The sequence below is a fragment of the Prinia subflava genome, chromosome 8 (genome assembly GCF_021018805.1).
Source record: "Prinia subflava isolate CZ2003 ecotype Zambia chromosome 8, Cam_Psub_1.2, whole genome shotgun sequence".
NCBI classification, from domain to species: domain Eukaryota; kingdom Metazoa; phylum Chordata; class Aves; order Passeriformes; family Cisticolidae; genus Prinia; species Prinia subflava.
Genome location: NC_086254.1, coordinates 9,959,523 through 9,987,097, shown reverse-complemented (window position 1 = coordinate 9,987,097; position 27,575 = coordinate 9,959,523). Strand labels below are relative to the sequence as shown.

Genomic DNA, 27,575 nt, shown 5'->3' with positions numbered 1-27,575 from the left:
ATCAGCCACGGGCAGCGTAGGGAGAGACGAGGATGGGTTTTGAGTGGCAGCCTGTGGGATTCCCTCCACAAGCATCTAAACCCCTCATTCCCCCTCGTCACCACTGAATGAGAAAAAGGCTCTTGCACAGATGCAGTTGCTCATCCTGGGCCGTTTTTAACTACTGACACAACTGCAAAGGTGTTTGTAATGCTGGTGCATTAAACTTGTGCTTTTAACCTTCACCCTGCCAGGAGCTTTAGGTGTGTTTGGTGAGGGACAGAGGCTGCAAAGAGGGAAACCTGGGAGGCCTTTGACCCAGGGACACAGCAGGGAACAAAGCTGAAAGGGAATGTCAGCTCCTTCCCACACTCAACCCTGACCAGGGGTTCATTTGTGGGAGCTGGGGGAACTTGGTGGATGCTGGGGGATGCCAAACCCCCTCCTGCCAAGAGCAGTTTTGTCCAGGATGGATGTTTGAGGGGCAGGTGGGACTGTGAGTGTTTGCTCCAGAGCACAGGGGAGGTGTCAGGCACTGTGTGCTTTTGGGGACAGCTGCTCACTCTGTCCTGGCATGGAGGGACAGCAGGGCCTCTGTGGGACCCCCAGCCCTGGGGAGGCAGCCCGAGCTCCCACTTGTACAGCCCAGGGGTTGTGGGGCAGCAGCAGCTCTCCTCTAAGGCAGGCACTGTGTTGTGGACAGGTTTTCCCCTTTCCCATAGAACTGTGAATCTCTTGGAAAAGTTCTGAAGACTGTAGGGACGAGAGGCTTGGAGTGGTGACCGATGACACCCCGCGGTGTCTTTGGGGGTGATGGCTTTGGAAGGGTCAGCGCTTGGACTCTGATCCTTGTGGGTCAGATATTCCATGATTCTGTGAACTCACCTTACCCAGCCCAGCCTGGAGGGTGCCCGCTGGCTGTGCTGGGGTGAGCGCGGCTGGGCTCGGTGGGGCCCGGGCACATTCCCGAAGGGTGCGCCTGACCACAGGCCATTAGCTGGTCATTAGGGCTATTATCTTAATCAGGGTGTTCCCCTGCTCTGGCTGGGGTGTGCTCAGGGTCACGAAGGCCTTCTTCCACAGCATCCATCCATCCATCCATCCATCCATCCATCCATCCATCCATCCATCCATCCATCCATCCATCCATCCATCCCTCCATCCCCTCCAGTTTCCATGGCTATGACAGAGTTTACTCTTCTCTACTTCTGACCACCTGCACCGGTCAAAAATCACCACTGGGGTGATGTAAAAAAACCATCTCTGTGTGAAGCAAAAAGCCCAGGGACTGGGGCCTCCCGTTTTTGGGAGCAACAACTGTTCCAGGGTGGTTGAACCATGGAGCAACAGGCGCTGAGGGCCCCGGCAGCACCCACAGCCCAGCTGCAGGGAGCCTTGGAGGGGCTGGTTTGGGTGCTGCCCTCCCCTCCTCACCTCCCTGACGGCAGCAGGGACCCAGGGGAGGCAGAGAAGGATCTTCTGGGGACAAATCCCGGCTCGGGGCCATCGGCCGCCTGGCGCTCGATGCGAGGTGACAGCGCGGAGCGGAGATTCCGGAGCTGCGGCTCCCTAATGGGCGAGAACAAAACCCGGGCTTGGGCCACCACGTGGGGCTCCAGGGCCGAATGTGGGTCAGCAGAGGCTCGCTGAGGAGGCAGGAATGTCACAGCTCCACAGGGATGCCAAGCACGGCAGGGTTTGTTCGCTTTCCAGCGGCACAAGGAGCAGAAAGGGAGCGTGTTCCAATCCAGGCTCCCGGGGCAGGAGGATTTTGGCTGAGGGGCTCCCAGGATGTGACCATGAGCTTGTGAGCCTTTCCAAATCCACTGGGCCAGTGGGTGAAATGGGAAGTGTTTCCACAGCCCGGGTGTGTTGGGCTGTGGGGAACCACACGTGTGCCACAACCTTAGTCACCAGCAGGGCAATCCCTGTGCCCTGCCCTGCTTGCCAGGATCCCTGCCTGCTCCTGGCCACCTGGGTGCCCAAGTGCTGTCCCCAAAGCCAGTTTTCCCTCTGATGGACTGTGGGTGACCACGGGCTCTACAGGGCCAGCAGGAGCAGCTCTGCTGTTTGTGTTTTGTTGCATTTGAGGTCCCCTTATTGCATGGACTGTCCCTTGCCAGGCAGAGGGATGCTTTGTGCAGGGACCCCACGGCGTGGGCTGGGTTTTGGCCGCTCCCTCGGTGAGGCGCTGGGCACAGAGGGGTGCCAGGTTTGTCTAGGGAGGGTGGGGTGAGTTTCACCCTGTGCTGAGTCAGGGCTGAGCAGCCACATGAGCTGTGCCCTGCGTGCCTGTGCCCGGCCGGGGGTGCTCCTCACCCCGCCCCGACCCCTCTGTGCACACCCAGGGCCAGGCAGCGAGGGCTGGCACACGGGCATGGCCTGGCAGCTCAGCCTCCCCAGGGCACTCGCTGCTCCCTCCCCATCCCCACCTCTGGGCAGCTGAGCTGGGGGCTGGCCCATGCCAGGGACCCCAGACACCCCCGGGAGCCCGGCCTGGAGGGTGCTGTGGCAGTGCCTGCCCCTGCAGCACTGCGTGAGGTGCTCTGAGCTCCCACCCATTCCCATTTCACTCCCATTGGCGAGTGCTGGCGCCTGGTTCATAAAACACTGACTTTCCAGACAGGCTTTGCAAAAGAAATGAGATGTTGGTGATTGTACGGAGAGCTCAGGAGATGCCAGGGTGCATTCCCTGGAGCAAAGGGTGCTCACAATCCTTGCTTGTGGCCATGGAGAGCCTGTGGTGGGGCAGGCAGCTCCCACTCCATGAGACCCAAAATGCTGGACAGCTGTCTGCTCTGAGCTGCTGCTTGACCCCATCTCTGTGTTCCCCATGCTCTTCCTACTCCTTGTTGGGTTCCCCCATGGTCCTGACCCAGCTCTGCCAGGAGTGACAGCACACGGCTGGGATGAGTCCTGGCCGTGCCTCCCCTGTGGTGTGTTCACCTCCGGGGCAGCTGGGAAGAGCCCCAGTGGGCTGAGGGCTGCAGGAATTCCTGTGCCTGGTTCACCCCAGCTCTGTCCATGGGCTCCGCTCGCAGGGAGGGCTGTGGGAATGTGTCTGCTCTGCCTGTGCCACTGCGGGTGCTTTCTCCACAGTCACTCATAAACCCATGCTGGATTCTCCTGGAAAAACTGAGCCAGGTTGCTGAAGGCCAGAGATCACCATGGGGCATCACCACGAGGTTTGGATTTTTTCCCTTTTCCCTGCTCCCTTCTCCCCAGGATGGCAGCCTGGGGTTTCTCTAACCACGGCTCCAAAGCTGCTGCTCCAGCGTGGTGTTTTCTCCCAGGGAGGCGGTTTAGGTTTCAGAGGCCCCTCCTGACGGGAATTTGAGCAGGCACTATAACCAGGGCTCCCTGTGTGCCGTCCTTATCTCGGTATCTGCTCCGGGGGAGCAGGAGCCGGCGCTGGGGCGGAGGAGCCCCCGGGATCTGCTCCAGGCAGCCCCCACCTCCCGGGCTGAGTCACCCGCGGGCCCAACGCGTTTGCTGCTGGGGTGACGGCAGCTGTGAGTCCCAAAAAAAGCCCCCAGCACTGATGCTTTAATGACAGGCGGATGGCACAGCCCCGGGAAGGCTCATTCCGTGCATACCTCAGCGCTGTGACTCAGCCCCGGGCTGGAGCAGCGCAGCCTCCCCATCACCCGGCCCTGGTGACACCGATCCTGCAGGTGCCACAGCGCCCATCTACCCCTGTCTTTTGCCTCGTTCCACATTTAAAGTTTTGTGTCCACCCGCGTCTGTAGTTAAGGCTCTGCATCCTCGGGCTGTGAGCCCGGAGTGCAGCCAGGGCTGGGGCTCCCAGGGCACAGGCAGCCTTAAAAACAACCCCCAAAACCAACCCCCAAAACAACCCTCAAACCAACCCCCAAACCAACCCCCAAAACAACCCCACTTCCCCAGGATGATCCCAGGACACTCCTTTACTGCCTTTGGGTGCAAAAGAAAGGCAGTTTGGCTGTGGGAAAAACATTCCCAAGGTTTTACAGCTTACTGTGTGTGCCCTTTCCCTTGGCATTCCCAGTCTCAGTTTCGAGACTTTAATCTCCGACACGCAGTTTATTACTGCTGCTTTTCTTTAAGTAGTAATATTTGCTAGGAAATGCAGTGGCTGCATCCCCACGGCTGCTGCTGGGCGTTCATCCCCTCTCTCCTGGTGAGGAGCTGATGGATATAGATCCAGGCAGCTGTGTGACCTTTACAGGCTCACTCCGAGCCCAGGGATGTGGATGTAAGATTGTTTCAAGTCATTTTGATTTTATTACAAACCAAAACACTTCACATTCAATGGCATCTCAGGTCCACAGGATAATTACTCTTGGGGAAGGAACAACAACCCGAACCTCAACGCCTCAGACAGGTATTGGTGCAGCTGTAGCTCAGTTAGGCTCCTCCATGAGATCCCAAACTCAGGAGCATCCAACACCCCACCTGCCTCAGCTCCCAGGTTTCCTGTGGGACATTATTCCAGCATGAGCAGGAAGCTGCCTGACAGACAATTTACTGTTCAATGAAGGCAGAAGCTGCATCTGCAGAGAACCATCCTCACCATCCAGCTGATGCCAAATCCAAACGTTTGGTGCTGCAGCTCAGGGATCAGCTGATGTGATGGGGCTGTGTGTGAGCAGTTCCTTGTGGCACCTCCTCAGGCACGGCACTGCTAACACTGAGGGAATAAAACCCTCACACAGGAGCTTCGTGCTTTTCACTCCTTTTCTGTGGGGGAACATCAGGGTCCTGAGAACTTTTTTATTCCTGTTCCCAAAAGCTGCAGTGGCTTCCAGCCTTCCCAGCGAGCAGATGACTGAAATGGAGGGGTTATATATAACCTGACACCCCCAAATCACGGGGGGAGCAGCTGAAGCTCCTTGGTTTGTGTAGAGCCCTCCTGCTGGGATGTGTGCTAATACCACATAAAAGTAACAACTGTTGAGGAGCTTCCCTGCCATGTCCCTTCCCAGCCTTTATCACAATTAATTTAAAAAGACTGGACCACTGCAAGATGTATTTTTACACCCTCGGACACGTGCTGCTGCCTCTGAAGCTGCTGCTGATTTAGGAGGGAACACAAGGAGGGAGGAACTGCATTTCCATGCTTTGTACTGCACAAAGTGTGACTCTGTCCTCACTCTTTGTCACCACCAGCACAGAAGCACCGTGATGCTCTCTGCAGTACAGGAGGTGTGAGGGATGAATGCCCATTCAGGTTTAGGATCAGCTCACACGGGGTGTGATCCTCCTTGCAATCCTGACAACAGCAGAGGCAAAAGGAGCCCAGGCAAATGTCAGCATTCAGACAGTTTAACAAAGCTCCCTGCTTGTTTCTACAAAAAAAAAAAAAAAAGGAAAAAAAAAGAAAAAAGGAAAAAAAAGCCCCAAATGTTTTAAACAAAAGGAAATGTCCTTCATTCAACACTGGTAAAATCTTTCAGCGCTGTCAAAGCCACTTCAAAGCTTCTCCACATCTGCCTGCTCCAGCCAAGCACTGCTGCCTGTCCTCAGGCCTTTGTGATGTACCCTTCTCTGATCAGGAAGTCATAGATTTTCCTGGTTTTGTTCACATCAATCTTGATGAGGGCTCGAGCCTGTGCCAGTCTCAGGCCTCCCTGTTTGTTGCACTCGTTCACTAAAGCAGCTTTATATTCCAGATAGGCTCCAGGGACCAGCCTCACCATCTGACAGAGCTGCAAGACAAAAGGTGAAGTTAATAAACACCAACACTTGTCATGTTCTTCCACTCCCAGAGCCCTGCTGGGGGAGGAACACTGGGAATATTTTCCTGAGAACGCTTCCAGCGTTTGTTTCTCTGCACAGGGGAGGCACACGGGAGTGCCATGAGGAGCTGCTTGGATCCACAGGTAGGGAGGGAGGAGCCTGCTGGCTGCTGCATTCACAAACATTCCTGGTGGGAAAATAAAGGAGGATGGGAGCGAGCCCTGGGCTGGCAGGAGCACGGCTCTGAGCGTGTCCTTGCTCCTCCCAAGGCCCGGGAAGCACACATGCCACACTTGGAAGCAGCAGCTGGCCGGGGGCCAGGGAGGGCATCTGGCTGCTAATCCCCTGCAGACTCAGGCTCTAATACCTTCCACAAAAGCAGCTCTGGCGGGCCCCTGCAGGAGCCTGGCTGTGCAGGAAGGTTGGAAGTTTGGCGAGGGGTGGCTCTGACAGCCCCTGAGCTGTTTGGCTGCACAGCTCCTGCTCAGCTCCCAAATTCCAGCTGCTCCCGCTGGAGAAGCTGCCTGTCTGCTCCCTTCAACGAGGAAATGCTTCACCCTCATTCCTCATGGAGAGGAAACTGCAGAATTCCTCAGCCCTCAGACTCTGTGTCTCAGCTGACCAGGAAATCAGACTGCACACACACACACACACACACTGATGGCCTGGCACCATCATTCCCGTGCTGAATGGAGCCAGAAATGCCAGTTCCACACGGAGCCGTGAGCAGATTCCCAATGCTGCCAGCTCCAGGGAAAAACACACACACAGGGAAGGCTGAGACACGGCTGTGCCTCGTGGGCACTGCTGCCTGCCTGGGGCAGGCTAGGGACACCTTAGGGCTTCTATTAAAAAATAACAACCTCTTGTTTCAATAGTTTTTCACTGAGTTGGAGGACAGGCCTGCACTGGGCTGAAAAACAACCAGTGCCCATTAAGAAAATTGACCCCTCACAGTGCAGGCAGGGGATGGATGTTGTAACAGCACCAAGGAACACCCTGGTGCTCTGCTCCTTTCTGTGCTAAATAAGCCAGTTTGTGCTCCATGTGTAACACAGGAAATCAGGAAGCCAACAGGGAAACCTGAATGATTTCTGTGAGAAAGGAAGAGTAGTCAGGGCCTGTAGCTGAGGTGACATTCACAGCTCCCACAGCCGTGTGCTGTGCAGACACAGTTTGTGGAGATGATCCTTCCCTCCTCCCCTCACCTCCTTCTCCTTCTCGTTGAGTTTCTCCGTGCCTGGCAGGCCTGTGAGGTTCAGTGGTGGGGCACTCCGTCTGCCTGTGGAACGAGAAAGGAAATGCTGCAGAGCTGGAGCACTTTGGAGGTGGCTGCTCCTGGGGGGTCAGGGAGGAAATTCAGCCCAGCTCCAGCCAAGTGTTTACAGGCAGGGTAATTTAGGGCTTAGCACAAAGCTCTGCTGATGCCACAAAAGGTTTGGTTTTGCAATTTTAAGCACTGTGAATGCTGGATGAGACTCATGAGGTGTTGATTTTTGGGAGGAACTGCAAGACAAAAGCTTGGGCATGGCCCAGCTGGGCTGAGCCTCCTGACTGTCCCAGCTCCAGGGAGGGTGTGCCACGAGTGCTGAAACCAGCACCTTGTAAGGATGCTGAGACCATTTATTGGTGTGATTAAGCAGCCAATTTCTCTCTGGCATTACTGACAACTCCATGAGGCAGAGTTTTCTTCAAATGCCTTTAAATATGATGCAGCTATTGCAAGGCAAATGCAATTTGGGGATTTATTTTTTGTCTGTTACGATAAACAGTTCTGAAGGAATATTTATCACAAGGTCATCTGGTATTTCTCATTTTCACTACTGTTTATAACTTTGCTGGACATTACCTGGCACAGCCTAAACTTTCACAAGGACTGTCTGCTTGCAGGTTTGCCTTTTTTTCCCTAATAGGTTTTTTTATTTTTTTTGTAACTTGCAGAGCTCAGGACAAAGTTTGGGTTATTTATTCACATTGGAAAAAGTCTCCCACCCCTGTGCTGTGGGCTGCATATTTAGCACTGTTAGAGATAGGTCTGTATCCCAGGATAACTTCCCAAGTTTGGCAAAGTGACGAGACCTTGGGAAATGTTTTGGTTGTTTTTCCCAAGGCCCCCTGCCCTGCCCAGGTCCTGCCCCTGGCACTGGGAAGTCTCTCTGTCTCCTGGGCATCTGCAGGAACAGATGGGCTCTGGCTGGGTGTGAGGAGCCTGAGCAGAGAGAGCCGAGGGACTGGGGAGAAGCTGGAGTGTGAGCCTGTGGGAGGTGTAAAGGAAGTTATTTCTCAGCACTGCACCCTCTCCCCATGGCATGGGGTGACTGTGCTAGGAGGAGACAGCTCAGAATTCAGTTTTCCTCCTCTATAAACCCAGAAAAGTATCACACACACACAAACTACGTTAAGGAAAACATATCAAGGCTGCAAAGTCAGGAGCTTAGAATCTAGAAGTGAAGCATTAATTTGCCCTCTTGTATATTCAGAGTGATGCAGCCTTTAATTAGAGCCACGTGGCAGCTCTTCCCCAGCATCCCGCCGTTCTCTGGGCAGGATGTTTGCTTCATTAGCAACTCTCTGGTATTTTGTTTGGGTTTTGTTCCACATGTGATGCTGCTTGTAAACACTGAGAGCTATCACAGCTCCACAGGCAACACAATCCCCTTGGTGGGACACTGGATCCTGAACAAAAAAGGGAGTTCAGCCCTTGTTCCAGACCTTCAGCTGGAAGACACTGTCCTCCCTTCATGGACTCTGAAATACACAAAGCTGTTTTTTCTCCAAAAACACCAGATCTTAGCAATCACCAAACAGCTTTAGAACAGTCTGTGGTGCCCTGACTCACTGCTTGGGATCCTGACCCGAATTTCTGACGCTCCTGGAAGAAATGAGGAAGAGCACACAGACCCAGTGTCCACTCTGAGAGGTTTCATTCAAGTGGTTTAACAGCATCCCCATAAAAACTGCGTGTAGGGACCGAGCCAAAGCCATTTTCCCTGGCAACATTTAACAACCTTGTAGTAAAACTTTATCCCAGTCTCAGTCACCCCATGACCTCAATAAATGGGATGGGAATTTATTTAAGTCTTGTTGATGAGGACCTTGACTGACCCCTGAATCTGTCCCTACTGGGCACTGAAAGAAGATGGGCTCCTCTTGGTGGAAAAAACCCTAATTTGTGCTTACAGACTCTGAAATTTCTTTTGTTTTCTGCCTTGCTAATGTAGCTTTAGGATGGGTTTTGACCTCCAGTCAGAAAAATCTAGAAATTCAGCAAAAAATCCTGCAGGATGTGCGAGGGGAATGACTTGCAGATTGATGTAATGTTGACTTAAGCAGAGCTTAACCGTGAGGCTTGAGCACTGACACTGGCACTCAAGAAAAAGAGTCAGAAAAAGGCTGTCAGGGAGATATTACTGGGTTTTTAGCAGACATCTCCAACACTTACCTGTAGTTGAGGGAACTGGTACCGTGGGAGTCAGGCCAGAATCACTGAAAAGAAAGGAAATTTTCAAATTGCCTTCATGTTTTTTAAGAATAACTGCAAGTGTTGGCCCTGAAAGTGCTTCTTCCACAACTTGTAATAATTATACAATTCAACTTGCATAACCCAAGCCCTGACTAGGAGTCAACAGGATTTATAAATATTTAGTGTTCCCACATTGAAAAATATGTCTGAAACCTGTCTGTTTATGTCTGTTAAAAAACCCAACAACAAAAAAAAAAGTGGAGGGGCACACAATTAAAAATCCAGTGGAGACTGAGTGGGGAAATTCCGAAGCATCTCCTGCACACAGGATGCACTTCCTTTACATTGCAGATTGCTCCTGAAATCCAAGTGCTTGTGCAGGGTGATGACACATTAATAATGCTGCTACATCTAGAATCATCTGAAATATTTCAGGAGTCAGCTGTGCCCTCATTAATATCCATAAAGAGCTCATTTCCCTCCGTGACTTTAGGAACAGTTCAGTTCCTGAAATATAAAACTGAGGGGTTGGAGTCCCTCCTTTGCCTGCTCTCAAGCAGAACTCTTGCTGTCACCCACTTTTCTGCCCTTCTGAATTCTGCAGGCTGTTCCTGCTTTGATAAATTGGGGATGGCTTTGTTATTCTCGGGAGTTCAGCCAGGGCTGGGGCTCCAAAACCAACCCCCAAACCCAACCCCACTTCCCCAGGATGGTTCCAGGGCACTCCTTTACTGCCTTTGGGTGCAAGTCACCTGAAAGGCCGGGCAAGAGAAAGGAAGCTTGGCTGTTCAGTGTCAAAAGACAAGTGGGAAAAACATTCCCAAGGTTTTACAGCTTACTGTGCCCTTTCCCTTGGCATTCCCAGTCTCAGTTTCTAGACTGTAATCTCCAACACCAGTTTATTACTTTCAAACCAAACCGCAGAACCCCGGGACGCTCTGGCTTGGAGGGGCCCTGGACGCTGATGGTGTCCCACGTGCAGGGACAGGTCCTGCTGCTCCAGACCCCTCCCAGGACAGGGCAGGCTCCCCGGGCAGCCCAGGGCAGTGCTTACATGTCTGCCTGGCGGCTGAGCCACTGCTGGCAGGCGCTGCTGTCCTGGATGTACTGCAGCACCTCCGAGAGCATCGTGCGCTTCAGCCGCTCCTCGTCCCGGCTCTTCTTCAGGTGCTCGTAGGTGCGGGCGCCTGTGGCACACACACAGCCTGCCCTCAGCACCACAGAAAGGCCAGGCTGCCTCCTCCTGCCTCAGGAAATACTGGGGAGCTCTCTGCCTCTGGCCCAGCCTCTGCTGTTCTCCCTCGTGATGAGTATTTGGCTCCAGAAGGGATTGGATTCCACCCTGCCCCCCTTCCCCCCGGGTCATTTCAGGCCAAAAACAACCCAAAAAGGCTTCCATGATCTAATTCCAGCATAAACCAGGCCATTTCATTGATGTGGAGGTCTCAGGCCTCTCTCCAAATACCACATGGGTTGACAGGCAGTGAAAGTGTCCCGAGATAAAGCCCTGGGACCACTGTGCCGTGACATAAATATTTTTAATGAAGCTTTTGCAAAGTGGTGCCCAGAGCAGAGCTGTGTTAGACACTGTGATCTCCCAGCTGACGGCTCAAACCAGCCCCAAACCAGCCCAGCTGGACTGTGCCCCATTGCTGAAGCCTTGCTCAGTTCCAGAGCCTCTCTGAACCCAGTGTCCTTTTATTCAACACATCCTGAATGTTGTAAAATCATCCTTCCCTTCCCTGATGGATGGGAATGGGCTGAATAATGCATCAGGTACTTACTGCAGAAATTGGTGATTCCTGCTGCTCTGTATTCCTGGAGTCTCTTTATTTCCCTGCGCAGCTCAAACTCCACTGTTGGACCCCACGAGGTGGCAGGAGGGAAAACCAAAAAAGCAAAAGTGGGTCAGTGGGGTGGACTGGGAATGTGGTTCTTTGTTATCTGCCTGCACAGCTCAGCTCTGAGCACACAAACCACAGCCAGGGCTAACCTCCCTCCACGAGATCTCAATCTCTCTGTGTCCCCATGCTGCCTGGTCACAGATTTCAGCTGGTTTTTAGCATCTGTGTGCTCACAAAAGGCATTTTCTCTTCATGCTCTGATAGCCCCTTTGCCATACCTTAGACAAGGCAAGTAACAATAATGTGGGATTTCTAGAAGGCATTTCAAAAGGTTTGAGGAACTACTCCAGCCAGGCTCCTTATACATCAGATATTTTCTTGGAACTATGATTGTCTGAGCTGGACCTTGCAAAATTTTTCCTTGCAGACATTTTTTTCCTGCAGTCAGTAAGAGGAAATCATGAAATGTTTCTTTTGCTCAGAGATATTTCCTGTCTGTTCCTTTCCTCAGCTGCCTCCAGCACTGCTCAGCTTTACAGGCAGCAAGCTTCCTTGTGGATTAGTTTCCTGCTGCTGCTCAGGAGAGCTGTGCAGTGCCTGTACCTGACTGTCAGGTTCACCTGGAGATCTGCAGCCACCACAACAACAAAACCAGGCCCAGGAGCAGCACTCCCAGGCAGGACTCATGACTCTGCAGGGTCATGCTCTTGGCATTTCACACAGGCTGTCCTGAAAACACGGGCACAACTTCGTAAGTGCTTTGTTCTTTCTAATGAGCAACAGCTCTGCCAGTTTAAGTCACAGAATGAAGCAGGATGTGGTGACTCGGACTGGAATCTGCCTAAATGCAGGCTATGGGATGATTCAGGGATGGAACAATGCCTCTCCCCTAAGGTAAGGCCATAATGACCACTGCACTGTGTAATTATGTGACATATCATAGTTCAGCAGGTGTCTTTCAAAGAATTCACTTTGCTGCCAGCTCCCAATCTCTCCACACAGATGTAATATAGGGATTTTATTCTTCCCCCAATACAGAGTGCCAGTAAATAAACAGTGGTCTTTAGATAGAAAGATATTACCCCTAGCACGTGACCAGAGTTCAGCCAGCTGCCAACCCAAAGGAAGAGCACGGACACAGCTCAGTGGAAAAAACCCACTCGCTGCTCATTCAGAGCATCAAACCACAAATGGGTTTGTTTTCCTGAGGTAGTTAGATGGAGGAGGAGGAGAAAAACCACCTCCTGCCTCCAGGAGAGGGAAGTGTTTGGGGCAGAGGTGGGACTCACGCGCGTGGCTCTCGATGAACTTGTCGTGCTCCACGGGCCCCAGGATCCGTGCAAACCTCCTCATGGTCTCGTACAGCTCCTGCACCTCCTTGGGGTAGCGCCTCTCCAGAACTGCAGCGGGGCAGAGAGCCACACATCAGCACCCAGGGGATCCCCCTGTGCGGGGCTGCAGCCAGCACAGCCTCAGCACTGCCTGGAAATCCACATTTTGGCTGTTTTTGGAGCCTGAGCACTGACTGACAATCCACATTTTGGCTGTTTTTGGAGCCTCAGCACTGACTGACAATCCACATTTTGGCCGTTTTTGGTGTCACGGCTACAAAGTGCTGAGTAAAAAGCAACAGGAGGTGCAGCCCTTAAAATCCTTAAGGCCTAAAGGGTGATATTTAAATGTTGTTTGGTCATTTCTCACAAGAGTGAGGTGTACTTAAAAGGCCTGGGTTTCACCTTCCCCCTTTTCCCCACTCAGCAAAGCCCAGAATGGCTCTGAAGGGCAATTTTGAGGCAGTAACCAAAACACTGAGCTGGGAGTAGTTAGAACCAGATGGCTGGAAACAGCTGGGGCAGGAAATCTGCTGGAATTTAGAAAGTCTGAACGTGTTCCAGTACGAACAAACCACACTGGTGACCTGGAAATGGTGAATATGTGAAGTTTTGCCACTTTGAAGTGAAGCAGTTACACCTGATACTCACTCTGAAATTTTCTGAGGTTGATCAGGCCATGATCTCTTATAATTCTGGAAATGAAAGAAAATTATATTAATAAAGGCCATTACTCCTGCATTGCCTCAAAAACACAAAGGCTTCAGAAGGAACTTTGATTTAGACCATCAGAGGGGTCTAAAACTAAACATGAATGGAATTTCCATAAGCCCTGGGCTGGCTGGAATGGAAACATGATGCAGTGTGTCTTTAATCAGGGTCAATTTTGGACAGTGCTGTGCATTAGCCCTGAGCACAAAGGGAGCTGCAATCACTTTAAAGGTTGGAAATTGCTTCTTTAGGCACAGATTTCACATCTACAGCATCTTATAACTTGTCCTTCCAAACTCAGAGGTAATGAATGTGTCGTGAACACGATTTCCAACCTCAGAGAGAGACAAACATCCCTCTGCTAAAGCACAGGGTAGGGCTGGACTGGAAATGCCACCACTGGGAACGAGAGAAAGGCATTTTTCCATGGCAGCTTGGGGTTTTAAAGAGATGATGGAGGTAACTCAGGGCTTGGACTGCTCCTGCCGGGATCAGGGAAGGAGCAGAGGGAAAAGGAGGTACCTGAGAAGTCCCTTTGTCACCAGTGGCAGCAGTGCCACGAGCCCACTGCTCTGTGGTGACTCCACTTTGGCAAATGAGACACCACAGAGCACTCAAGGGCAGGTCAGGCCTTGCTCTATAAACCCCATTCCATTTCCTTTAATGTGCACAAAACCTTCCTGTCCTGTGCAGAGTCCCCTTTCTGAGGGTGACAGCAGCACTTTGGTGTCATTTTCCAGATTTTTGTCCCATCCTGCTGTTGAAACTTCACAAAACCTGACACTGATGTGACCACAAGAGTTATGAAGAGCCCTGTGGCACTTTCCTTTAGTATGACAAGATTGATCATCATGGAAATTACACCACATAAATACTTCTTATTTATGAATTATAAAGGACCAGGTCAATCCTCCCTGTCACTCAGCAGAACTGTGTAGTTTTGTGAGAAGCACTGGAGCAGCCTCACTTCAAATCACTAATTCTTCCAGCAGGGAGTAATGCAGCAAGATATAATTTAAAATATTGAACAAAGTATTTCAAAGTTATAATAAAACTTAATTTAATTAATAGATTGAGTCATTCTAGAATGCTGTCAAATGAGCTGAATAAATTATTCAAGCCCACGTCAGCAGTAGAGTTATCTTCAGTGTGGAAAACTAACTTAGGGACCACTAGGAATTAAAAATAATGATGCAAATATTTCTGGGAAAAAAGTGGGGGTCCAGCAATCAGTCACAGTCTGGCAGGATTTTTTTTTCCCTGAAGTAGGAAATTAATGATGTGTAATCCATCAGCATTGCACAGGGAAGGAAAACCCACAGTTACTGCTTCAGAACTCACTTTTTCCGTCTCTGCCTCTCCTTTAACCTGGAATGATAGATATCTACAACTGCAATCTTCAGAGCTGCAAAACACAAAGATTAAAGGATTCATAAGCAATCCCTGCAGGAGGCTGGATTTCGAGCTTTTATGTTCACATTAAGCTGAAATGGTCACTGCTTTGCTGGTTTAAAAATCCTGAGGCGATTTTCCAGTGGCATCAACTCATCAGAGACAAACTTTGCTACCTGGGGAAGGTTTCTTCTGCTTGCTGCTGCCAAATCCATCACTGTAACTACACCATGTAAACACGAACCTGGGCAGATCCTGGGAACTGCTCTCCTCCTCCTGCTGGGACTGTTTTGCTCCCACACTTACCTGTTCCTTCCTACCTGCCATTGCCAGGAGTTCCTGCTCCTGAAAAAAGATTTAAAGACCTGAGGTGTCACCTCTGGGCAAAGGCTGCTCTGCCCAGAACAAGGAATTCCAAAAAGCAGACAAAGTTCTGAGCTGTGAGGACTCAAAGTAGCCTTTGCTACAGTTGTTAAAAACATCTGGAAAATTCCAGCTTGTTAACTTCCAAACTTATCTGTCTGCCGGGAGAACAAAGAACAGCTCAGGACAATGCCCAGGAAAAAGGCAAGCTCATTAGAAATCACATCCTTCCCAAAATCAAACCTGTCTGCAGCCTGGCTGAGCCCCTCACAGAGCCCACAGCTCCCTTTTCCTGCAACCATAGCTTAATCAACTTTTTTTGGGGGGGTTTAAATTCTAGAAAGACAAGATAAAGAGACACCTATCACCTTCCCTCGCTCTGTTAGATAACACACAAATTCCAGGTCATTAAATGAGTGTAGAGGTGGCTGAGTTTTAGTGTTTTTTTAAACTTTACATTAATAATTTCCACGTGCTCTCAAAAGGAAGAGGCTCAAGGCTGGGCACTGCTTTAGAGGCTGTGACACAACAACCAGATTTGGAAAAAGGGGAACTGGGGTGGCCCAAGGGGGACAGAACCCAGGATCCATTCCTCTCTATAATCCACAGAAAAGAGCAAAACTGAGAGTGGCAGTTTATTGATTGGACTCTTGGATTAATAATTAATAATGCAATTAAGAAGTGTGGTTATGTGTCTGTTTTAAATATGTATGGAGGTGTAAACACCAGGAAGCCCCCAGCCTCTGGGAAATTCATCCCTGCATCCCTCTGGGTAATCAAATTTCATACAAACAGGGACAGCTGAAGCCCAAAGGCTGTGGGGATTTGCTCAGGAGCTTGATCCAAAGAAAAAAAAACCCTTCAGTTTGTCCCAAATTGATCTGACATTAATCTAAGAGTAAAGGATTCTGTATGAGATAGGAGGGGTGCTGCAATATTCCCACTTATTTTTCCGGATTTCTTGCACTTCCCAGCATCACTGTGTGTTTTCATAGCGAGGGATTGAAGTTTCCTAATTTAAGAACAAGCAGAGATAGCAAATTCTCCTTCGTGCTAAAATGTGGGGACGAGAAATTGGGAATGCAGCAAGTTAAACATGAATGAAATCCATTAGGAAGGGCTGGAATTGGTGCCAATTTACGGAAAATATTTTTGTAGTTTTGAAACCCTCTGCAGGCTCAGCCAACTTGTTATTTTCTGGGGTTTGTGTGGGCAGAACTTAATAAGTACATGCAGAAACTGCACTGGAGAACCTCTATAAATATCACAAGTAATTATGCACCTCTACCCATGGAGTTTTGATGCTTTCACCTGAGTGCACAATATTCCAAAGAAATGATGATCAGCTGGGGAGAGGAAGGAACAAATGAAGGGAAAAAAAAAAAGGAGCTTCTGCTTCCAGTGAAATTAGTATTTGCTGCCACATGCCCCTTTGGAGGGGCTTTTGTTTTTAATAGCCATGTTCAGAGAGGAGCAGACAGTTACCAAATGTGGAATGCATGAATAACTGCGACTGCTGCATGGGAATGAGGGAGGGGATGCTGGGGGAATGAGAATGCCCTGCCTGTGCCTTCCCCACGGCTCTGCAGGGGAGGCTGCTGTTTGTGCTGGCACTGGCAGATAATCCAGCCTGGCCCCGTGCTCAGTGTCCACTCTGGCCTCTGATAAGGCTCCACTGATAGGCAGCACTTCAAGGCTCCTTCCTCCATTCCAAAAGAAAAAAAAACAACCCCAAACCCTAAATATTTTGGTTTCTCCAGAGTGTGTTCAAAACAGTTTCTTTGCTTTTCATTCCTCTTCAGCAGGAAACTTTGTTGAAGGCTGATGAGTGAGAGCTTTGTTCCAGGGGAACGAACCTGCCTTGGCAGGGGCAGTGGAGGAATTAAAACTAATCCCAGCAAACAGCCTGTGGGGCTGGGCTGGGGGAGAACTGGGGGGCTGCAGCCCAAATTCACCCCCTGGGGCAAAGCAGCACCCCTGGCACACATTTCTCTGCCTCTGGAGCACAGCTCCACAAGCTCCACAGCAGCACAAACACCACGTTCTGCCAGGAAGGACACCCAGCTTCAAATCAAATTTCCCTGCCAGTTGCAGCCTATTTCCACTCACTCCTGAATCTGTGGTTTCAGCAATTACTTTGCAGTGTTAGAAGTGAAAAATCATTTACATGAGAAGGGGGGGAAAAAAAGCTGGGAAAAAGATAAATTACCAACGTTCTAATTCAGCCTGATGAAAACTTGTAGTTCATGAAATATTCAAGCACTGTGGGCTGAATTAGGGTTGTAACTGGTTGGTGCTTTTGATCTGTCCATTATGTTTTTGTGTAACTGCAATACATATTTGCATGCCCTTACCATACTGCCAGCACTGAACAAAAGAGAACAATTCCAGAATTTAATTGAAATGTGAGAGAATTCATACAATTTTTGGCCATCTCACTAATACCAAGAAGTGACTGAGTGATGCCTGTGACCTCCTGTGGGGTGGGGAGAGCTGGGGAGGTTCTGTGTTCCTCATAAAAGCTGCCTGGGAGCCTTCCCACCTTGTATTAAATAGCATTTTCTTGTGGGAATACCTACAACTTGTTTGGAGTGACACAGGGAAATCTAACAGGTAAAATACAAGAGATAAATCTATTAATATGTAAATAATATAAAAGATACAATACAGCAGAAAACAGAGGTGAAAGAGCTCAGCTCTGGAACTTCTTAAAAAAATATTTTTACAAAATATTATGAAAAGCAAAGTGGGAGAAAGGGAAGAAGGGGGAAATCCCCTCCAGTGGCAGCACAAATATTCCCGTGGGACGTGCAGCCCTGAGCAGTGTCTGGTGCACCAAGAGAAGCAAAGAGAGAGCACAGAAATGGTTCTGGCTGGGGCGTTCCCAGGGCCCAGCCTGAGCCACTTGCAGCAAATACAACATGAAAGTGCTTTTCAAAAATTAATCTTGAACCCAGTGAGGTTTAACGTGTGTCAGGAAAACAAACTGAGGGTTTTCTTTCCAACCTGAGCCTTGCTCCTGGCTGTGAGGCCGCCCTTGGGTTTCTCTGGGCTGTAAATGTGTCCAGCCCCTGTCAGCCCTGTACCTTTACACTCTGCCCATCAACTGCAGAGCACAGAGGCTCCTCACACCCCCTGCCCTCCACAGCCACAGGCTGGGCATTCCCTGCCCCTGGGCTCCCACAGAATTCTCTCAGGCAGAGCAGGCAGCTGAGCCCTTTAAAAGTGCAGGACAGGGAGGATGTGGCTCCTTCCTTTTTTTTTTGCGTTAAATCGCAGAAGTGAAAGATCTCATTCCAAATTCTTTAGAAAAGAATTCCTTCTGTCCCCGGGCTGCCTGGTGTGAAAGGGAGAAAGCTGGCTGCACCCTGGGGCTTCGTTTTGGCTTTCTGTCCCCCGTGGGCAGAGCTGGGACAGCTGTGGGAAGGCAATGCCAGAGTCCCTGGGCTGAGAGATCCAAAATGCAGCTGGCCACGCTCCACAGCCCCTGCCAAGCAGTTTGCACAGAGCAAACGCCTGGCAGCTCTTCCCAAACTCTGGAGACAACTGAAGGATGGAGAGGAGAACACCCAATGAAATTATCAGGCAAAAAGATCGGGCAGGCGGGGGGAAGTATTTTTTCACACAACAAATAATTGAATTGTGAGCTCCTAATTGGATTGTGGCAGTCCCTGTTGCAGGATGTGCAGGAGCAGCTCCAGCTCCAGCAGGAGTTACAGAGCTCCTGCAGGGTGGGACCTGGCAGGAGAGACCCCAAATGGCTGAGCTGTGCTGGGAGGGAGGCAGGGAAGGGGAGAGCTGCAAAACCCCCTGACTGCACATGAACCTAGCAGTTAACTGCAGAGGTAGGAGATTATTTGGCTTTTTCACTTCACCAGGACCCAGACTGGGATGAAGCAGCAGAGAGCTGGCACAAAGAATCCCTGCCATGGCCTCGAGCCAGTCCCCTCTCAATAAACCCTGAAAGGGGAGAGGCTGACACAGGACTCTCACAACCCCCTGAGCCAGGGCAGTTTGCATTCCTAAAGCTCCTGCAGACACTGCTCAACTTCAAACTGGTGTTTGCAACTTTGCCAAGGCTGTCTGTACGTAACAGGATTTGTCTGTCTCCCAGGGATGCAAAGGCTTTAGCTCAGAACTGCCTGACACAGATGGCAGAATTCTGAGGCATAAACACAGGACTTTTAAACCCTGTGTGTACTTACAAACGTGGGGAAAAGCAGGATCTTTTCCTCCCCGTGGATTAAAATGTCACTTCAGTAATTCCTGTTATTTCTGTTATTAAGGCAGCCATGTTCACAGAAACTCAGAGCAGGAGCTGGGCTCATACAATCATCCTGACAATAAAAAGGAAGTTGTCACACACAGCTGATGCTCCTCTAACTCAGGGCATGCTGAACATGTGGAAAACCACACAGCTTCGACTCCAACACTTGAAATGTGTTTCACATAAACCACACACCTCCTCGCTGCCTGCATTAATACCTACACTGAGAGATTTAGTGCATTAAAAACCCAAACATTAAACTCCATACATTAAAAAACCCTTCCAAAGGAGAGAGAGACCCAATGAAAAGCTGCACAGGCATCTGAAACAGTTTTCAGGCTGGGTACAAAAATGTGGCACTTACCATGCAAAATGTCTGAATCATCTTCTACAAAATCAATATCTCTCAAATCCCACTCAGCATAGTTGTCAAACTCCTGTTCAGAGGTGATTAACACATTGTCACTAACGAGCACTAAAATATTGGCCTCAGGTTTCAGAAGGTGCAGAAGGACTGGGAACAAAAATATTTCCTCAGACACAGGGCACCAGCTTCCATCCTCCAGCAACAAAGAGCACAGGGGAGCTTTACCTGGGGAAAATGTGTGCAATGGCTGGAGCAGGATGCTGGGACAGGAGAGTGGGGATTGATCACAGCCCTGACTGATATTGGGACAGGAGAGTGGGGATTGATCACAGCCCTGACTGTGCTGGGACAGGACAGTGGGGATTGATCACAGCCCTGACTGATACTGGGACAGGAGAGTGGGGATTGATCACAGCCCTGACTGTGCTGGGACAGGAGAGTGGGGATTGATCACAGCCCTGACTGTGCTGGGACAGGAGAGTGGGGATTGATCACAGCCCTGACTGTGCTGGGACAGGACAGTGGGGATTGATCACAGCCCTGACTGATATTGGGACAGGAGAGTGGGGATTGATCACAGCCCTGACTGTGCTGGGACAGGAGAGTGGGGATTGATCACAGCCCTGACTGTGCTGGGACAGGACAGTGGGGATTGATCACAGCCCTGACTGATATTGGGACAGGAGAGTGGGGATTGATCACAGCCCTGACTGTGCTGGGAATCAGAGCCACAGAACGTCCTGAGCTGGCAGGGACTCACAAGGATCACCAAGTGCAGCTCCTGGCCTGGCTCAGGACACCCCTGAGAGCCCTGGGTGTGATTTTTGGGTGCTGATTCTGCTCAGAGGTACAAAAAGAAGCCCCTGCATGGCTGAACTCATTCCTCCATGGACAGGAGCAGGAACAGGGCCTGCGGGCCCCCAGCCAGGAGCAGGGAAAGCAGGTCCCAGGTGATGTCTGGAGCAGGGCTGTGTGTGCCCCCCTTGGGCAGGGGACAGTGCTGGAGCTGATCCTTTGGCCCAGTCTGCTGCAGGGCCACCCCTGGCTGGACACCTGGACAGCTGGACATTTGGACATTTGGACATCTGGTGGCAGCAGCAGGGCCTGCAGCCTCTGCTGCCTCCCCTGGCTCTGCAGACCACCAGCGCCACCTCTGGCATCCAACCCTTAATTAATCCCCAGGTTTAATCACGGAATTTAATTAATCCAGAGCTTTAATCTCAACTTGGAAGGGTCCTGTAAGGATCAGAGTCCAACTCCCTGCTGCTGGTGGGATGCTGAGCATCCCTCAGCCCTGTGCCCTGCTGTGATGTTTTTAAAGGAAGAGCAGAGACAGGCAGGGGCAAAACAGGGGGGTGTGTGCTGAGCTTGCAGCCAGCAGCAAATTTAAAATAATGGCAGGAGGGTCATTCTTACCTCAACGAAGTCAGCTCTGGCTGGCATGTACCCAGCCATGTCCCTGGAGAGCAGGGAGTCAAAGGTGGGCCGTGGGGGATCGTCAGCAGCTGGAAAAAACAAAGGTTTTAAGATGTTTTTTGGGTTTGAGATGTTTTTTTAAGGATCTGTAAATAAGTGTTTATTTTGCAGGGAAAGTGGGAATAATTAGTTGAAGAAAAATACCCTGATTGGGCTTTTATTCAGTGTTGTAGTCAGAAAAGACAGAGTTCATCCAGAGAAAAATGCAGCAATCTGAGATCTCAGTATTCTCAAGGGTCAAACACAAATTCAAGGTAATAAACAGGTAATAAAATGTAAACTTTACATTTTGGAGCTCAGCATCCCCCTCTAAACCTCTGCAGCTCCCTGGGGCTCAGCGTGCAGGTTCTTTTAGTTAATAGCAACAGGAGTGTTAAATCTGCCTCCTTCTGGGGGCCATTGCCAGAGCTGCAATTAAAGCCAGAGAACCCCCAGTTTTTACAGCACTTCCCAGCTGAGGTGTTTTACAGACAATAATAGTCTGAGGCTCACAATGCACTTGTGCAGGAGCTGAGCATTGTGTGTCCCACGGCACAGATAAAGCAGGCTGAGGCACACGGAGTTTGTCTTGGCCCAGGGCACATAAAAATATCAATAACAGCCAGGGACAGAACCAAAATTGCCCAGTTCCTGCTGTTTAGCTCTAACCACTTTACTGGGAAATGTAAACCTCCAGACAGGCAGCAAGTGCCTCACCCAGAGAGGCTGGGGAGCTCTGGAATGAACAGCTGCCAGACTGGGGGAATGCTAAAGATGTGAAATGCAAGGAAAACTGAGAATTTGTCAACTTGCTGCAGACAGTTTTAACAGGCAGTTTTCAAGAGAGGGGTGTGAAATCAGCACAGTTGAAAGGAGTGATTTTGTGACAAATTAAATCAGCATTCAGGCCTGGGATGCAGTGTGTACACAGTAATGTGCACACAATCAGAGGAGATGTTTGGAGGCAGGGATCCCTTCTCAGGGCTGGGCAGGGTGAGAACCACTCTGGTGTCTCTCCTGAGGGACACACGTGAGGGAGCTTTGGGATTGCAATCCAGTGGATAAAACATCCAGGTTTCTGGGTGATTTATCCACTGGGGTGATTCCTGTGTGCCCTGGCTGTGGAACTCCTGCTTTTGAGAGCCTGCTCTTTGTGCCAGACCTCGCTGTGTCCTGCCTTTCCCCATGGAACTGGCAGCCTGATACAGCCAGGAATGAATCCAGGCTGAAGAGAACCCTGCTCCTGACATTCTCCAAGCCAGTGTCAGATCAGGTTATCCCCCAGGGAATGGAAGCAAACAGGAGCTGAGTGTGGTGCTGGGAGCAGCCTGGCAGGGCAGGGTCCTGGCAGGGCAGGGTCCTGGCAGGGCAGGGTCCTGGCAGGGCAGGGGTACTCACAGTGGAAGGGGATGGCTGTCTCGTGCTGCTGAGCCTCCTCTGCCTGCTTCAGGTTCAGCAGGGTGGAGGCAAACAGGGGGTTGTTGATGAAGTGTTTCATGTAGTGCTTCTCACACTCCTCCTTGGATTTGGTGCACATCTGGTTGGCCACGTCCTGCCTGGAGCGGGGAGAGGGGGAGGCTTCGTGTGAACAACACAGAAATGTTGGTTTGGTTTTAATTTCTCCAGTGGGGAAAGATAATTTTGGACAACAGATTGGTTGTGTGCAGAGAACTGGCCTGTGATGGTGTCTGAATCACATTCTCAGCACCAACACTGACACGTTTGTGCCAGGGAGCATTTCTGGGTGTCCATGAACAATGAAATTCAGTTTTCATATGGGAAACTCTCTGGCTGATGGAATGTACCACAGCTTTAACAGGCTTGGAATTTACTGATGTTATCTGAGAGCTTTTTACACATTTTACTGACTCCAAGTAATGGTAAACTCTGCAGCCAGTTATCAGTCTTACTTCTGACAGCAACGTGCACCTCTCAGTTCTGCTTCTGTGAATTCTGGGGTTCTGTACTTTTAACACAACTGTTTTTAATAAAGAAGACAGATAACTCATGCAAACAGGATCTGATACTCCAGCCTTCCACTTCAGCTGCTGAATTAGTGTCTCACCACAGTAAGTCATTGAACAGTCAATGTGCACTGATGAATTCAACAGTGAAATCCAGGGAAAAGAGAGGAAAAACTGCCCATCATTGACTGAAATTGGCTGAACCACTGAATTCTCACCAGTTCCCAAATCCACAGTCCATCACAGCTTCCAGGAGAGACATCTCCTCCTGAGCTGTCCAGTTGGGATCCAGGACAGGGAAGTCGGATGTCTGGAGAAGAGAAAAGCAGAACAAACTGTGATCCTCTGTCCCAACCCACCTCAGAGAGGGCAGGGAAGTTCTGCACCACGGGGTGACACACTCTGGTCATTCGGGTAGTTTTAAACTCTCACAAAACATGATTAGATAATTATTGGATTACTTAGGGCATTGGGTCATCAATCACAGCAAATACTGGTCCATGCTGTGTGTCCCAGCTGTAATTCCAATTGTTATACTATTAAACACGGTAAAATTACTGGAGACTTTAAGAATTATTAATTTTGAGGAAGAAGAACCAAGCCTAGAGAAACAGAAGTCAATGTAGCTGGTTAAAGAACTGTAAGTCTGGTGAGGTGCACTGTGCTACCCAGGCACAACAAAAAGGTGCAGCTGTAAATGACTCCACTACTCCATGCTGTTCCAGGTGGGTCTTTTTCTTTTTTTAATAGTTTTGAACCTCTGAATGAAAGAATTGCATCCCTTCACCTTTCAGTGTAATATGAGTAACCCAGGGTCCCTAACTCTGGGAAGCTGTGAGAGCCCAGGAGTGAGCAGGTGCTATCCAAAAGGAATATTTACCATTATCTCATAAGTGTGATCACTTTGATGCTTCTTGTACTCAAATCCTCGGGTGAAACACTGCAGAACAAGAGATCAGAATTGTGTTACTTCTGCCCTGAAAACATTTCCCCTGGTCCCTTTTCTAACTTTCATTCTCTGCCCACATCTCAACCCTTCCCCCTGCAGACCCCGTGTCATTTCCCTGTCCCTGAGCAAACACGGCTGCTGACCCCTGTCTGGAGTGAGCAGTTATTGTTATTCCCGTGGCCCTGCACAGCCTGGCACCTTGGTGGCTGTCCCAGAGCCACGGGAGGCTCTGCCCTGCTGCTGGACTCACCTGCAGGCACAGCAGGAAGGGAGGGGGCCCACACTCAGCACACTTCACGTAGGGCTCCGTCAGGTACGAGGAGCAGCCTCGGCACGGGGGCTTATCAAAGGGGTCACCTGAGAAAACCAAAGGAAACCTGCTTTGGCAGCCCCTAAATTCACCTGTTGGTGGCTCTTTGTGGGTCCAGCTCAGGATGTTCTGTGATTCTATGGGTTTTAAATGAACTCAACTGTGCAACAAAATAAATAAGACTGTCAGGTTATAATGGTTTCAAACTCAAAGAGAGGAGGGTTAGATTGGGGTATTGGGGAGAAATCCTTCCCTGGAGGGTGGTGAGGTCCTGGCACAGAGAGGCTGTGACTGCCCCTGGATCCTTGGGAGTGTCCAAGGCCAGGCTGGACAGGGCTTGGAGCAGCCTGGGACAGTGGCAGGCATCCCTGGCCCTGTCAGGGTGTGTAACTGGATGGGCTTTAAGGTTTATTCCAACCCCAACCACTCTGGCATTCTGGGATTCTGGCTTTTTCCAAGAAAATGGATTTGAACCAGCTCAATTATAGGCAGCGAGAAATCCGACAAAACTCACACTGAATCATTTGTGTGACCACTAAACCACATCCCCAAAGCACCACATTCACACAGTTTTTGAACGCTTTCAGGGATGGTGACCCCAAAATCCCACCATTCCAAGAAATCCTTGTCCCACCCGGGTTTTCCATGAGCAGATGTGGGAGCTGCTCTATCTGATGGCACTTACTGCTGAAGGAGGCCAGGCGCTCCATCCCTCCCCCCTGGTGCTGGAAGCGCTCCTTGGGGTAAAACTGGTCTGGCCTGAGCACCTGGAGTGTGAGCCTTGTCCCAAACTGTGTGTCCCACAGGGAATTCTCTCCCTGCAGCCGCCTCCTCCACAGCCTCGCAGGTTGATCCTCCCGGGATGTCCTGAGCAGGAGCAGAAGGGCTGTCAGCAGCCCTCAGACCCCATTCCACAGGGATCAGAGTCTGCTCTCTGGGTGTGGGGAGAAATCAAACACGGGGATGTGCAGTGATGGGGATGCAACCCCAAAATGAGGGATTCAGTGGGAATGGGTGTGCTGAGCGGAGAGTCAGGAGAGTTAAGTGTTGTGCAAGGAAATGCTCTGCACCTCCCAGAAACAATCCCCACATCCCACTCCCCCATATCCCATTCCCTACATCCCACTCACTGATCCCCACTCCCACATCCCAATCCCCGCTCCTCCGTACCCAATCCCCATTCTCCATATCCCATTCTCCACATCCCAATCCCCACTCTCCATATCCCACTCTCCCATATCCCAATCCCTGTATTCCAGTTCCCACTCCCACATATCCCACTCCCCATATCCCATATCCCATATCCCATATCCCATATCCCATATCCCATATCCCACTCCCCATATCCCATATCCCATATCCCATATCCCATATCCCATATCCCATATCCCATATCCCATATCCCACTCCCCACTCCCCATATCCCATATCCCCTATCCCATATCCCGATATCCCATATCCCATATCCCATATCCCATATCCCATATCCCACTCCCCATATCCCATATCCCATATCCCATATCCCATATCCCATATCCCATATCCCATATCCCACTCCCCATATCCCATATCCCATATCCCACTCCCCACTCCCCATATCCCATATCCCCTATCCCATATCCCCTATCCCATATCCCCTATCCCATATCCCATATCCCGATATCCCATATCCCGATATCCCATATCCCCTATCCCATATCCCCTATCCCATATCCCGATATCCCATATCCCATATCCCCTATCCCATATCCCATATCCCCTATCCCATATCCCATATCCCCTATCCCATATCCCGATATCCCATATCCCATATCCCCTATCCCCTATCCCATATCCCATATCCCCTATCCCATATCCCCTATCCCATATCCCGATATCCCATATCCCGATATCCCATATCCCCTATCCCATATCCCGATATCCCTATCCCCACTCCAGCCCCAGCTGCCCCCTCTCCCCATCACCGCCAGGCGGCGCCCTCGCCGGACCACGCCCCCTCCGAGCCCCGCCCCGCCTGACCACGCCCCCTCCAACCCCGCCCCCGCCGAGCCCCGCCCCGCTTTCCCGGCCCCGCCCCCGCCGGGCCCCGCCGCGGCCCGCGAGGCTCCGTGAGGAGCGTGTGCTCTCCCGGTGCCCCGCTGCCCGCGCCCCCCGCTCTCCGCGCCCCGCTCCCCGCGCTGCCCCCGGCCCGGCCCGGCCCCGGTGCGGCCCGCTGGGGGCGGCGGTGGCAGCCGGGGCCGCCGCTCACCTCGCTCGGGGCGGCGGGTCGGGCCCGCGCGCGCCCCGCCGTGCGCACGCGCCGGGGCGGGCCGGGCGCCCCCTGGCGGGCCCGGTGCGCGGCGCAAGGCCCGCCCCGCCCCTCGCGGGGCCTGAGGGCGCCGGGCCGGGCCGGACCGGGCCGGGCCGGACCGGGCTCCCGGGTGGGCCCGCGGTCTGCGCAGGGCCCGGGGCTCACACGGGAGAAGCGGCAGAGCCCCTCAGGTGTCCCGCGGGGAGGAGCCCTCGACAGCCCCAGGGCCCCTCTGACCGCCCGAGAGGGCCCCGCGCTCCTCCCACAGCCACCGGAGCGGCCTGCCCTGCTCCTGGCGGGGTCCGGGGTCCTTCCTGCCAGCTCCGGAGGGGCAGAGGGAGGATTCTCCCGGGCACAGGGCTCTCCTCGCACGGCACCGAGGATGGCCTTGTGAAGCAGGTACGGCAGGAACTGCGCTGGGCTCAGGACAGGATGTATCCAGAGAGAATCCCGGAGTGGTTTGGGTGGGAAGGAACCTTAGGGATCGTCCAGCCCCACGCCCCGCTATGGCAGGAACATCTGGCCCAGGGTGCTCCAAGCCCCATCCGGCCTTGGACACTGCCAGGGATGTGGGACCTGTGCCAAGGCCTCCCCACACTCACAAAGAACAGTTCCTTCCCAATATTCCATCTAACGCTGCCCTCTGGCAGTCTGAAGCCATTCCTCCATCCCTGCTCCTTGTCAGAACTATTTACCAACAAGATTAAAAATACTGGCAATTAATTCCTTTTCCTTTTGCCCAGGCTGCAAGCGCCATGTGAAAAACTATGGAAAAAAAATTAAGAAATTGGGAGAGGCAAAGTCTGGAATGTCAATGAAATATTTATTGCTTCTGCTAACAGGTTTTTCCTGCATCTGGGAATTAGGGCTCTGGGTGGTTAATGGAAGGAATCAGCATATGGGAATCTTCTCAGCAGCTGGTTCCTGCTGTTCCCAGGAAAGGTGATGCATCTGCAAGGTAGAAATGCTGTCCTGAAGCCAGCAGCTTTCCGTGGACTTTGGATGTTTCAGTGTTGAGGGTCTTCCTGTTATGCCTTTGGCATGGGAATGAAAAAATGTTCATGAGGAACATTAAAAATCCGTGGAGTCTTACAGGTGTTTCAGAGCAGCATTTTAGTGACATGACCTCTCCTGGCTGACCTGAGCTGAAGCCACAGACCCCTGATGGCTCC

The 27,575-nt window shown here is 51.2% G+C and overlaps 1 protein-coding gene across 1 annotated transcript; it reads right to left on the bottom strand.

The window, feature by feature from the left end:
* Positions 1-4,186: 4,186 nt before the first annotated feature.
* On the bottom strand, positions 4,187-26,432 carry TADA2A (transcriptional adaptor 2A). The gene is made up of 16 exons (XM_063402882.1): positions 26,362-26,432; positions 24,799-24,980; positions 24,054-24,160; positions 23,735-23,794; positions 23,073-23,164; positions 22,289-22,446; positions 20,852-20,940; positions 19,433-19,505; positions 14,388-14,451; positions 12,987-13,030; positions 12,294-12,404; positions 10,945-11,016; positions 10,215-10,347; positions 9,140-9,183; positions 6,906-6,979; positions 4,187-5,666 (listed from the first exon to the last, which is right to left on the bottom strand). The coding sequence occupies exons 2-16, from the start codon at positions 24,821-24,823 to the stop codon at positions 5,481-5,483; spliced, it is 1,332 nt and encodes a 443-aa protein (XP_063258952.1). The 5' UTR covers positions 24,824-24,980; positions 26,362-26,432; the 3' UTR covers positions 4,187-5,480.
* Positions 26,433-27,575: the final 1,143 nt, after the last annotated feature.